The sequence below is a fragment of the Thermobia domestica genome, chromosome 11, assembly GCF_964235325.1.
Source record: "Thermobia domestica chromosome 11, izTheDome1.hap1.1, whole genome shotgun sequence".
NCBI classification, from domain to species: Eukaryota; Metazoa; Arthropoda; class Insecta; order Zygentoma; family Lepismatidae; genus Thermobia; species Thermobia domestica.
The window spans coordinates 99,541,026-99,554,685 of record NC_137464.1 but is presented as its reverse complement, the minus strand read 5'-3'; the positions used below and the strand labels follow the sequence as shown (position 1 = coordinate 99,554,685).

Below are 13,660 nucleotides of genomic sequence, written 5' to 3'. Positions count from 1 at the left end.
CACAGGATATTCGCATTCAGAAGCACATTCTGTTCTGCAATAATGTTTTTGACGATTTGCATCCATCTGTTTCTTGTATCTTTCGAAGGAGATAATTTCTTCAGTTCATCAATGTTACGCAACCCAAGGGTTTTACCAGAATGTACGTCGTTATCATTTTTCACACTTTTAGTTATATCTTGTTTGTTATCTTTCTCATTATGTGAATTAATTAACGTTTTATTTCTTTCCCTCTTTTGATTTCTTTTACTTTCGTGATTCTTCTGTTTGTCAATTGCTGATTTCATAATGTGTCTATTTCCAGTTTCGTCCTTGGGTACACTTACTTTCGGAAGGTCGATTTCAGTGCGTGAACTATGTAACAATGGAAGTTCTACATTAGAACATACACTGTTCGATGCTTTAACTTTAATTTTGTTTGTGTTGGCCTGATTTTTAAGAATTGAATATCCAGAACTATCTTTCGTGTTTTTCTTATTGTTCACTTGATTATGTGAATCAATTTGATTCGTTGTAGGTTTATTTCTGTGATATTGGATCCCTTGTTTAGTTTGTAAATTCAATAACTTTGTACTTTCTTTATTAGAACCTATATTTTCTTCATCTTCTTGAATAACTACCTCCTTGAGATAAAATTTTCGCTCAGAATTTTTGTAATCGTTCTTATGTTCAGTGTCTGAAGCTCTAGGGAGTTATTTTGTAATTGTCGTGTCCAGTTTTGAAAGCTCTGACAGTTTATTATTTAAGGACATTCCCATATTACCTCTTTCTTTTGAGTATAATTTTCTTTGAAATAATGTGTTCGACCCATTAATTTCAAATTTTCCACTTTTCGTTCTTTTTTCTTTACATTTTCCATATGACATACGATTAGCTTCTGCTTTATTATTTTTTCCATCCTTCTTATATGTTTTCCAATTAGTCGTTCCTACAGCAATTGAATCATAATAAGAAAACTGTTTTGATAGTTCATTGAAAGAATCATTTTTCTGAGGACCTGTACATCTTTTCTTCTTTTACACTGTTTCAGAATTAGGTATTGATTCATTCCATTGGGAAACTTACTACATATGACTTTAGCTGGCATGGTTTTTACCCGATTCCACACAACTGAATCTAGTTTAAAGAGACATCTCGGCTTAAATCTGAAGAATTACATTGAACAGCACATTCGCGAGTAGCATTAGGACGGTAGTTGGTTTCTGTATTTCTTCTTGAACCATTGGTGTAACTCCTGACATCTGTGTTACGGACTTTGTTATAATTACTACGAGAACTAAAGTTTCTACGGAAACGGTTATTTCGTAGATTGTAATCATTAATATCTATATTTATACGGCGAACCCGACTACCATTGCTTCCAAAATTGGAATTATTCCTATCTTGCTGGTTACTAGTGCCACTAATACTGATGTTCCGTATAGGAAAGTCACTTGTTCTCTCAGTTACGGTGTTGCCTTGAAAATTCCGATTTGTAGTACTTTGAGTAATCGAATTGTTCTCATAACTTTGAACTGTTAATAACATATAACTGAAATTAATACACTGAGCTAAAAGTAGCGTTTGATGCAATTTATATGGCAATAAAATGCGTATGAACGCAATGATCCTAGCATCTGATTGCTGAGTATTTAACTTTTAAAATTATTATAGGCAGCAACGACAAATTCTGTAATGCTTTTGTCGACTTGTGGATCAAATTTACGGTTTCTAACATAAGCATCCCGATTGGCAAGCATAAAGTCATTTTCAAAATTTCGTAAAAGAGCACGCTTGAAATTTTCATATTTGTGCAAGGAATTCTTTATTGCACTGAATCATCCCAAACAAGGTGGTTCTAAAATATGTGGTAAAATTTTCAAATATTTACTTCTGTTTATGCCTACTAATTCACACTCTTCTTTGAACTTCTGTAAAAAAGAAAGAAAAAAAATACTTGCTGGTATGTCATCTACTCGACCACTATATTTCGTTAAAGATCTTACTTCACTAAGTTTTACATATCTGGGTCTGGATTCAGTTGTCTTTACTTGGCCTTCCTGCTCGCTTTCAGAACTAGAACCAACATCTAAAAGTCCGGATAGACGATAGACATTTGTATTGCATCTGTCATCACATCGTTCATGTTCTTTCTATCGAATTCGTTTTCATTTCCAATATGCATTAGATTTCCTGCTTGCCTATCTTCTGTTGGATCGTTAGTATGCATCAGAGGAGTTTGTATAACTGCATTGTTCTGTAATTTGATCTTCATACTTTCCACTTCCTGTCTTAATTCCACTATTTGACTCTGATTATTACTTATCCTTTGATCTAACACATCCAATACATCTTTCATGGATTTCACGTCCTCATAAAACGTCTTTTTCATATAGGTCATTTCTGTATATACAGTTTGCATTTTGCTGTCCATACATTGAAATCTGATTCTCATCTCCATAAAGGATTGAAACAGAGTCTTGTCTGCCACGTTCTCTGTTTCAACGGTAGTTCTCTGACTACTTTGTACATCTTCCCTAGACTCGGAAGCTCTTGTTAATTGATCGGATGTATTCATACTGTAATAAATTCTTTTTCCGTTACGTAGTAATTTGTATTCCGTTTTTCTTGTCACAAAATGAATCTCAAATTTAAAAATGGTTTTGGAGACCTTTACTGCTGCTTCAAGGTTATCACAAATTCCCGGTTTGTGAGGCACCAAATAAAACGATAACTATTTGTTACTTACCTTACCTGGTTCGTGAAATTAAATAATTGCGAGATTCCTTCTTGAAAAACTTCTATTAGACATTAGTTCTGTTTAATTCTATGTGCGTATATTCACAGATCTTATAACAGTAATGCGTTTTTATATATACTTATAATTATGATTTCTTCTTTTTTATTATATTCGGGTTAGTGCTGATTTTAAGCACTTCTAGCCCGTTACCTTTGTACTCCTTACTCTAATAACATAACAACATTCCAACTTTCCATAGATGACAATGGTTACGACTCATTAATAAACGAATGTTTTTATGCAAAATTGGAAATACAACACTATTCCACAACATACGAGAGCTCTACATTTCTGTAATTAGTGTTCCCGCATAGAAATGTGGAACTCTCGTATGTTAGGGAATAGTACTGTATTTCCAATTTTACATAAAAACATTCGTTTATTAATGTTCGTTTTAAATTTGCAGGAAGATTTACAACTGGATTAGTTAGTTGGACTAAAGTGTAGCGTACCTTTCAGCATTGAGTCCATACGAGACGTGGACCTATAGTTTAAGGTGGGATACGAATCAGCTAATGTACTTAAATTCAAACCTCTCCCCCCGGGATCCCGTGCACCACAACCGTACGCTAGCCAGTAGACCAACAGGGAGGACACTGACAGTTGGAGTGAAGCATTGAGTAATTTGGGTGTTGATGAATTTTACTAGATATATACTTGCTTAGACGCTAGTTAACTGATTAAATGAAATTATCGTTAGTTAAAGATGTGTAAAACTGAAACACAAATATCTTTCTCTGTCAAATATAATATCAAATATAATATGCGTTGACGTTACGTACAAAAGAAGGAAGGTCTCTCTATTTCAATGCATTTCTTCTGGCAAAAGAACTTCTGAAACACGAAATTTAATATGCGCTACAGCGTTAATCACAGTACACAAATTCATAGCACGTCCAGAAAGTAAGTTCCGTTTCAATTTATCTCCGCTGCAGCGCTGCGATCGCAGTTCCGCACATGCGCGGGAGACGCTCTGTATCAAAAAGAAGAAACGTGCGCCATTTGGAGATCGCTGTCAGTCACATACGCTTTGTTGTGCTTGTTTACAATGTCGGTGTTGATTGAAACTCCCGCCGCTTGTGACATCAGAGCGGTGATTCGTTTTCTGAATGCGCTGTATGCCTGACCTCGCTCCTAGCGACTTTCATCTGTTGTTACATCTCAAGTCTTTCCTTGGCAATCAACACTTCAACAATGACGACGAGCTGAAAGAAACTGTTTCCAACTGGTTGAAGACACAGGCGGCAAACTTCTATGAAGAAGGTATACAAAACCTTGTGCCACGCTATGACAAATGCCTGCAAAATTTCGACAGTTATGTGGAAAAGTAGTTTAAGAGTTGTAGAATTTTGTGCAATAAATAATTTTTCTATATCTGTACACAATTTAATTTTATTACCAAACGGAACTTACTTTCTGGACGTGCCTCGTATCACATTTTAAAAATATTAACTCACCTAAGTTATGATGTTTTCATCCTTTTAACTAATAATTTTGGAACACTGTCAGCTTTATTCAAAAATGAACAATGCTCAATGTAGTTATTTAACTGATATCATGCTCTAAAGCTATTGATTGCAATATACAAACTTCTATTGATCGAACTCTGTAGTTAACTTCTTTTTTTCTTTCTTTTCTTTTATGCCAAACTACAAATACATCTTTATATGCAAAGGGTGAATTAATATGCGACTAGCCCGGGATTCGAATCTGGGTCTCTGGCTTACCGATATGTTACCACTATAGCAGAAATGGTGTGATCTAGTCTTATTTCCTCAATTTATCAAATGTTTATAATTAATTTTCCAATGTGTCGTAATACCTCAAAATATCCCCATAAGCAACATATACCCTTCTAGACAGCTAAAGTAAAGAAACTTTAACGACATACTTAAATATTCCATACTTTATGGTAGCTTGATTCTAATCGCCCCTAGGATAACTGAGACACCAAAACTTAGGCTTATTCCACAAAACGTTTTACAAAATCTTTTGAAGACACGCTCACAAAAATACTTGAAAATAAATAAATAAATAAAAATAATCTAGCTCAATCTAAAAACATCTGAAATTGCTACGCTATTCATTAAGCTTCCATATTACCACAACCATCCTACCGGTTTCTATAAAATAAAATTGACCTCCACATTACCAAGTAGGTAGGATACAACTAAGTTTTATAATGATATATATTTACATATATAATACTCATGTACTGCCCCTCTACGGTAACTTGTAAATTAACAAAAAGAATTTTAGTTATTTCTAATAACTACATGGAATATGAAAGAAAAATGAGAAATATTACCATGCGCTGTATTAAATAACGCAACTTTTCCTTCATTTCTGGATCAGCTTCAGTTTTCAGTTGGTTTTTCAATTGTTCCTTTTCTTCACCGCGAATGTCGCTCAGAAAACTGTATGCAGATCTCCATGCCTTTAAAATCAGAAAATTACATTGACTTAAAGAAAACGGAAATTTGACTTAAAATTTAAAAAATAGAATAAGCACAGGATTAAAAAAAAAATGTTCATTCAATCTTAAAAAGAAAATTGTAAGTATGAACACCAACACCAAAGTGAACACCAACTGGTTGACATATAGTAATCGAATTTGTTGGTAGGTGATATAAAAATGACAAAAACCCATCAAAACATCACATTACGTCGCATCAAAAACTTGAGATCATTTTAAAATTCATCAAATTGAATTCAAATAGCTTTCTTACTTGAAGCACTGGAGATATGATATATTAAACTGATTATTATTCAAAATTGTTGTTAAAATTGAAGTCAAATTTGAGTTTGTAAAACTACAACCAGCTGATATGGAATGAAGAAAAATAGTTCATACCACTATTTTCGTCTGTGAGAACAGTAATTTTACCAATTTTTAATACCATCGGAGACAATGAAAATCAAAATTCAATCTTCTGTTATAATAATATTAAAATAACAATATATTAGCTTAGTTAATAAAATTCCTATTGTTACGAGAGTAGTTGGGTCGAACTGTAGCGTTCAATACTCAAGGGAAGCCTTACCGTAACAGTATACAGTGAAATTTACTCTGGTTCATTCTGTTTAGGAATACAATTAATATGACATTTTTAACATTCATATTATCTTCTCAAGATGCTGGGACCGGTGACATGGTCATGCAAACCAGCTTCCTTAAAGGCGAGATAGTGTGGTGCCGAATGACCTATCGGTGAGGGTTAATCTTGCTTGATGGTCTGTGCACCCGTCAACTGCACCGCATTCAAGACCCGCCGAGGTTCGGAGCTCACGTTAATAGCAGGCCCTGTTCTTCATAACCTCGGTGTTGCATAAAGCACATAAGGACATAAAGCACACAAAAAATCAAGTGAAACCCATTCTTCTCAATTAGCTTACCCTTTCCGAGAAATTTCCACACAAACTGTCGAATCTTGGGTCCCGAATGACAGGTTTCTTAACCTGAACCACTTCTCGAAATGCAGGTGTGCGAACTTTTGATGACATCTCTCTTGGCCTGTAATGTATATGCAAAAGAAGAAAATATATGTATTTAAATTTGGAACAATAAATAAAAATAATATTCCACATTAAATAAAGTTTTACATGGAGTGTTCAATAATTATTGCCCCTTATATAGGAGGAGTTGAACAAGAATATTGTGCTTATAATATGTTGTACTCTAAAGCTTTACAAGTATATATGCCAAAATACAGAGCTATGTCAATAATACTGGTTGTTCTCTTTGTTTTGCATGTAGCAAGTGCATTCGTATTATGAAAATGGAGAAAACAGAAGTGCGTGTCGTGATTAAGTATTTCCAGATGAAAGGTTTAACACCATGTAGTTTGTATGTTAGGTGATAGTGTCCTCTCCTATCAAGTGATGAAATGATGAAAAAAAAAAAAAAAAAAAAAAAAAAAACTGGTCGAGGGAATAAGTTTAAAATGATGCAGCTGTTATACATGCTGTGGAACAATGGGTTGCTGACCGACCGCCATTTTATTTTATTTTTATTTTTTAAAATCTTTTTAGAGGTGTAACAGCTCTAGGACATTCGTGGACGAGGTGCATTTCTGTAATGGGTGATTTTGTGGAAAAATAAAATTCCTTCTATATTAGGGATAATATGAACGTCCCTTGTATAGGGGAACTAATCTTAAAAGCAAAGTTTGAGAGGGAAAAAGTTTTATTAAGTTGCAGTTGCTCGAATAGAAGCTGGGCTATAAAATGCAGTTAGCTGATTGAGTCTTGTTTTGGAATGGTAAACTTCTCTGCGAAATCCAATCATTAAGTACACAAAACCAGAAGATTTAATAACTTCGCTGAATTTTCACACTCACTTTTATCTATTCGGACAAATCCAACAAAACAATTCTAGCCTTCTCAAATTTTACGCCAAAACCGCTTTAATATGCATACGAGAAATCGGACATCTTTCTCCTATTTTATGTGCTTCGAAAATTTCTATTCCCTTGGTACACGGGCAAACTGACTCCATTTTCTCTATAGTAATGGTCACCAACACTAAACCTGGCATCCTTGATCTGAGTGGTTTTCTATTTGTTATTCAGAATTACATCCAAAAGGTAACTCTTGAACGTAACGGAGAAAGTATTAACATTTTTAGTGCACCGTCACAGTTACTGGATGGCGACTTCTTTCTTAGAACTCACTTCATACTAAATAATATAAACTAAAACTATTATGCTAAGGTAATAACTCAGTCATTGCAAAAACGTGACAAATCTGCTTGCTGAACTGGCGAGATCTTGAATCCTAATTTTTATCGCTTGTCGGGCTGTTGCTATATCATTTTAGGTATCAGCAACATAATTATTACTGGGGGCACAATGGCTTTGATACAACGCTCACTTTTGGTGTGCGCAGGTTCCTGTTTCGATTCCAAACCATGTGAGTTTGTGTGGACAACATCGTGACTATCTCCTCCCATATTTTTATTCCACCATTTCTTTCACAATCATTCTCTTTCATTTATCATCCGTCTCCTTTAGCTTACAGGATATGCTGTAGGACATAAAATTAAAAGGAAGAAAAATAAAATTATTATTATTCTCTTTGTTTACTCATCCCTTACGTTTTCTGAGTTTTTCCGATAAATATTCCATACATATTGAGACAAACTAATGTTTGGAACAATTATGTCAAATAAAAGATAGTAAGTATTTACTTATTACCTGTTCTTATTTGCTCGTTTAAAATTGGTCTGCTTCGTTCTTTTTACTCCAAACATCGCTTCGTTGTACACTTTCGCACCTATTCTCTCTTTTAATTTCTGAAGCTCTTCAAAACTCATTGTAGAAAGCTCCTTCCGAATGGCTGTCTGCAAAAAAGCATGATAAGTGTTTTAAAAAATAAATAATTAAATAAATAATAATAAAATATACGAAAGCGCCAGTAATATAAACATTTTGAGCTCTCTTGAATTGCGTTTATTTTTCTCGCTAGCATGAATATTTCAACTTACTATGATATGAGAGAAAAATAAATAAATAAAATACAACAATCTACAGAAAAGGTATCTCAAGGGAAATATTAGGCCTTTGCTGAATGTAGATATGCAAAATTCACAATAATCTCGGTTGGAAATGCCGATACATTTATCAGAAACCTAAGCCCTTTGTTTCGCATGTTGTGCAGATTATTGTTATATCGTGGCACGAAGTGTACCCTTACAGTTAATATTCTCTTTAAATTTTGAAAGCTTTTCTTTCCTGTCTATATTATTACTGTACAGTAACTCATTAGTATATTTCTAATAAGTCTTCTTTCCTCGATATTTTCTGAAGGTTGGTCGATTTCAGAAGTTCCTGTCAACTTTAAACAAAATCGTAGAACATTGTTTTGCAATATTTATGAGTGCAGAGGAGAAATACCATTGATAAGTAACTGACTGGTTCTTTAGATGAATTTTCATAAGCAACTTTTCAGCTCCGACAGAAGTTTTCATTAGGTTTACGGAAATTGTGGATAAGGGCTTTTGAGAGGTATGAAGCTGTTATAGACAGAAAACTTAGCTGGCAAATGTATTATTTATGTTTCAGATATGGCGGTCTTCTACATTGTTTCCCATGGTTCAATGCCAAGTACCTCAAATGTAGTTTTTATTCTTCCATAAAATGCGCTTTCCACTACAATGTGAATTAATTAGCTTTTATGATGCGGTGGAAGCATTGTTTGTTTTCAGATTTAGTCAGAAGTTTGCTGTTCAAGACAAATAATTATGAAGTGTAATTGTACCATTTACAACTACATAGTATTAAAGCTTTACGATATACGTGTCCTATTTAGGTCTGTATGATTATATGATTATAAATTTGTATGTTTAGTCTGTATGATTATAAATATTTCAGTTATTTCTAAGTCTTTATGTTTTAACTCTTGTATATTTTTGTGATAATTTATATAAATATGTTGAATCAAAGTTACACGTTTTCTTCTCTTTTAACTAATAATTTAAAATTCGTGCACACGTGTTTCTTTCAAACTGAATTTCTGACTTGCGTAAAACTTCTACATTGTAAATTTTGTAATTAGTCCTAATAAATGTATACTACTTCCATTGTATCATAAAACGTAATTGAATCGCAGCAAAATAACAACTACCTGTTCTGTCCAGGGCTTGGGAAGGAATTTAGACAGACAAGCAATTTATACTAACATCGGAAAAAATACATTTTTATTATTTTCAGAAGAAAAGCTTTCCTATCTGTAATAACTTCTTACTTTACAGAAACCTTTACCCGTCCTTTCCTTATTAAAGAAGTGTGACAAAAGCTTCAATCACAGCTGAAAATTTACTCATAGAAATCCATTGAGAGGGCTTGCCCCCATATTAGCTTAATGTTTTGTAATAATTTACTACAATTTATGTATTAAGTAATCTCTTCCAAAGAGGAAACAATTGAAGAATACTGACAACCAAAAGTAACTGTAATAATAATAATGATAATAAGAAGTAACAAAATGCAGTAAAACTTGTTGATTTTGTGTGTGCGTGTGAAACCGGCAATTTCCGTAAGATTACTTATTACTCTGTAAGTTGGCCACCTGCGCATTTTGGAACATAGAGCCATTTTATAGGAAATATGTTCCTATATTTCAAATATAAAACTCTGGTTTAGGTCAATGTAAAATAGCATAATGTTCTAACGCCAACTTTAATATATTCGCTATATAAGCAAGGCAGATGGAAACTCAAAGGCCTATCTTACAATATGGTACACTATGATCGTGGGAATCAATGACCGCGATGTCATCTGAATAGAACGGTAGAGTACGGAAAGGTCAATTGGATGAACGACGTCCGGGCATACAAGAGTGGTTTCGTTTATTATTTTTCATACCTGTACTGGATAAGTGCATGAACAATGAACATATGGATAAGTGTATGAACATATAGGAATCAATCCATTCTAAGTGATCAAGCATGTGTTACTCGACCATCTCCAAAAAATCTAATATTTTCATGAATGTTTATCCTATATCAGGGTACTTCAAAACCACAATTAATTATTTTTTACAACATCCCATGGCGACGCAACGACTGCCGCCATTTTGCGTTTTTTCGATTTTAGGCGTTTACGTTGTTTTAAATATCTCAGCATGTATTTGTCCTACCAAATTGAAAATTGCTGGACGTCTCCAACTCGTGCAGAGCTAACACTTCGATCTCTTAACATTTTTTCCTAAACCCACTTGAACGGGGGGAAATCAGGGTCTGCAGTAGCAACATTTTTGGGCATTGAAAACATGTTTGGGAATAAGAAACATATGACGTAGAGGTCTGAATTTGTGTGTGCGTGTAGTCCGGGGACATAAGTTAATACACAAAAATTTAAAAACCTGTAGCTGCTGCCAGAGGCCTGAAAAAAATCGTAAAGTTGAGAAATTAAACTAATTTAGCATTTTTTATTGTCTAAAATCTCCAATGGGCCTGGATTAAAAAAAAAAAAAAGGAAATTCTGGGAATAGTTAGTTCTTTAGTATACAATAACACACAATAAAGCACGTTTTGTGTTTTTGAGCAGAAGGGGGTCAAAGTATTAAGTAATAGCGTCATACTCTAGGAGGTGTTTTGATTATAAAATCTTTTTTGGACATTGCAAACATGTTTTGGAAGAGGAAACAACTGACATAGAGATCTGAATTTGTGTATTAATGCTCCCCCCTTCTGCTTAAAAACACACAACGCGCTTTGTTGGGTGTTATGGTATACTAAAGGACTAACTATTCCCAAATTTTCGGATTTTTTTTTAATCCAGTCCCATTGGAGATACTGGACAGCGAAATGTGCTAATTTGGCACAATTTTCCAACTTTAAGACTTTTTCATGTATTTGGGAGCAGCTACAGGTCTGTAAATTTTTGTGTATGAAACTATGACCCCAGACTACATGCACACACAAATTCAGACCTCTACGTCAGTTTTTTCCTCTTCCGAAACATGTTTTCAATGTCCAAAAATATTTTATGAACAAAACATCTCCTAGAGTATGACGTCATTACTTAATACTTTGACTCTCTTCTGCTCAAAAACACAAAACGTTGTTTGTTGTGTGTTATGATATACTAAAGGACTAATATTCCCAAAATTTCAGATTATTTTATCCAGGCCCATTAGAGATATTGGACAGTGAAATATGCTAATTTGGCATAATTCCCCAACTTTACGATTTTTTTTTCCCCAGGCCTTTGGGAGCAGCTACAGGTCTGTAAATTTTTGTGCATTAACTTATGACCCCGAACTACATGCACACACAAATTCAGACTTCTACGTCAGTTGTTCCCTCTTCCCAAACATGTCTTCAATGTCCAAAAATGTTGCTACTGCAGTCCCTGATTTCACCCCCATTAGTGGGTTTAGGAAAAAATGTTAAGAGATCAAAGTGTTAGCTCTACACGAGTTGGAGACGTCTAGCAATTTTCGATTTGCTCCAGGACAAATACATGCTGAGATATTTAAAACAACGTAAACGCCTAAAATCGAAACATGGGATGTTGTAAAAAATAATTAATTGTGGTTTTGAAGTATAGGATAAACATTCATTAAAAAATTAGATTTTTTGGAGATGGTCGAACGGCATTTTTTCTTTTTTCTCGATCACTTTGCATGGATTGACCCATGGATAAGTGTATTTCTTCAATAGGGAGTTTTTCTCTCAACAATTTCCAACGTAAAAGCTAATCCTCCTCTCTAATGATACTTGACGATTTATTAACAACTCCTCAATGTATAGCGGAGATTTTAAATTATGAATTATGAATCTCTTTCTGCTTTTCTCAAAAACGGTTTGCCTCAGTGTAACACCTGCAATGGCACACCTATTATGAAATACACAATTACTGAATTAAAAAATAATAACTTACTCTTTCAGAATCTTCATTAGCCTCCAAGTTCTCTCCATTTTCCAGATTCAGCTCTTCCTGTCTGTCATTGTCGTTCACTTCAGAGATTTGGATAGAATAATCCTTTCGGCCAGTGTCCTTGTGGGACTTCTTGTTCTTAGATTTCTTACGTGACAAACCTTCAGTACTGTGAACATCGATGTCAAGGTCGCTTTGATCACTTCGTTCTCCTTCTGATTCTGAAATATCGTTCACTTTAAATTTTGAGTGTTTTAATAGATGTTTATTTTTTCTTCTGGACGTAACTAATTCCAGTGTTTCATTATTTAAATCTTCTACTTTAGGTTCTTCGGATGTAGTTTTGTGTTTGTTTTTCTTTTTCGTTTTGTTCACGTTTTCACTGGTATTAACAATAACACTATCACTATTCAGCGCTAATTCATTTAGTAAATTCCCTGTTTGAACGTCAATTTTTGTGTTGCATTCGGTAGCACTTTCAGAATGGCTTCGTTTTCTTTTCTTCTTTTTCTTCTTATGTGATGAAATTTCCAAGTCTTCGGTCTTTGTCATGGAGACAGTAGATTTGTGATCTAAAGAGTCTTTACCAATAATCTGAATAACTGAACTATCACATGCATCTTTTTGTATCTTATTAGATTTCTTCTTCTTTTTCTTATGATCACTTATAGTGCTCTCAAAGGAAACTTGATGCTCATGTTCATAATTTGCTTTACCTTTTTTATTTTTCGTGTGAGGTTTTTTATCGTGATGATTTTGCTTTTCCCTTTTTGTTTCTAGTAAGTTATCACTACGATCTAAGTCACTTTCAAAATGGGGAGTAAATTCACCACTAATTGATTTCTCAGCCACTGCCGCGTCTGTCTTAAAATCTACTTCTTTATGACGTTTCTTTTTCTTACTTTTTATCTTTGTTGATTCTATTTCATCATTAACACAATTCGTTTCACTTTTGTGTCTCACTGATACATTTTCTTCATCCAAAGTGTAAAAATTACTTTCCAAAATGTCCTCATGTGCAGTTGACAAGTGTTTATCATCTTTTCGCTTCCGCTTTTTCACTTTTTTACCCTCCTCCTGACTCCGCAATTCCGTAACATCACTTTTGTTCACAAGCGATTTCTCTTTGCCACTTACATCTTTACGTTTTTTCGATATCTTCTTTTTCAAAACATCACTATGATCCTCAGAACTGTCTTTCGTAGAGTCTATAACATTTAAGGAAGTTGTTGTTCTTACATCTGACCTATCAAATATTTCTTCATCACTTCCACTGTCTTCCCACTTGGGCTGAAGCCCAGATACGTTTAGTTTAAAAGTTTCTTGGAAAGAAGTTATGTCATCTGAACCGTCGCTACTATCACTGCTTGTCATTGTAAGTGGTTTTGTTTTTTACTTTCTTTTTACATTCCATTACCTCACAACCCACTGTTATATGTAGCTGATACAGCAGTCAACATTAAGATAAATTCTGGAAAGAAAGCTATAGTTTAGTCAA

The 13,660-nt window shown here is 34.0% G+C and overlaps 1 protein-coding gene across 3 annotated transcripts in view; it reads right to left on the bottom strand.

Annotated features, from left to right (window-relative positions):
• The window catches only part of LOC145664313 (uncharacterized), a 31,824-nt gene that overhangs the window by 5,356 nt on the left and 12,808 nt on the right, over positions 1-13,660 (bottom strand). For all 3 annotated transcript variants that reach the window (XM_081730867.1, XM_081730869.1, XM_081730868.1), the window contains exons 2-5: positions 12,166-13,633; positions 7,975-8,120; positions 6,176-6,293; positions 5,088-5,216 (exon numbers count right to left, since the gene is read on the bottom strand). In XM_081730867.1, the coding sequence (XP_081586993.1) occupies positions 5,088-5,216; positions 6,176-6,293; positions 7,975-8,120; positions 12,166-13,536 (1,764 nt within the window). In that variant the 5' untranslated portion in view covers positions 13,537-13,633. The remainder of the gene's footprint in view (positions 1-5,087; positions 5,217-6,175; positions 6,294-7,974; positions 8,121-12,165; positions 13,634-13,660) is intronic.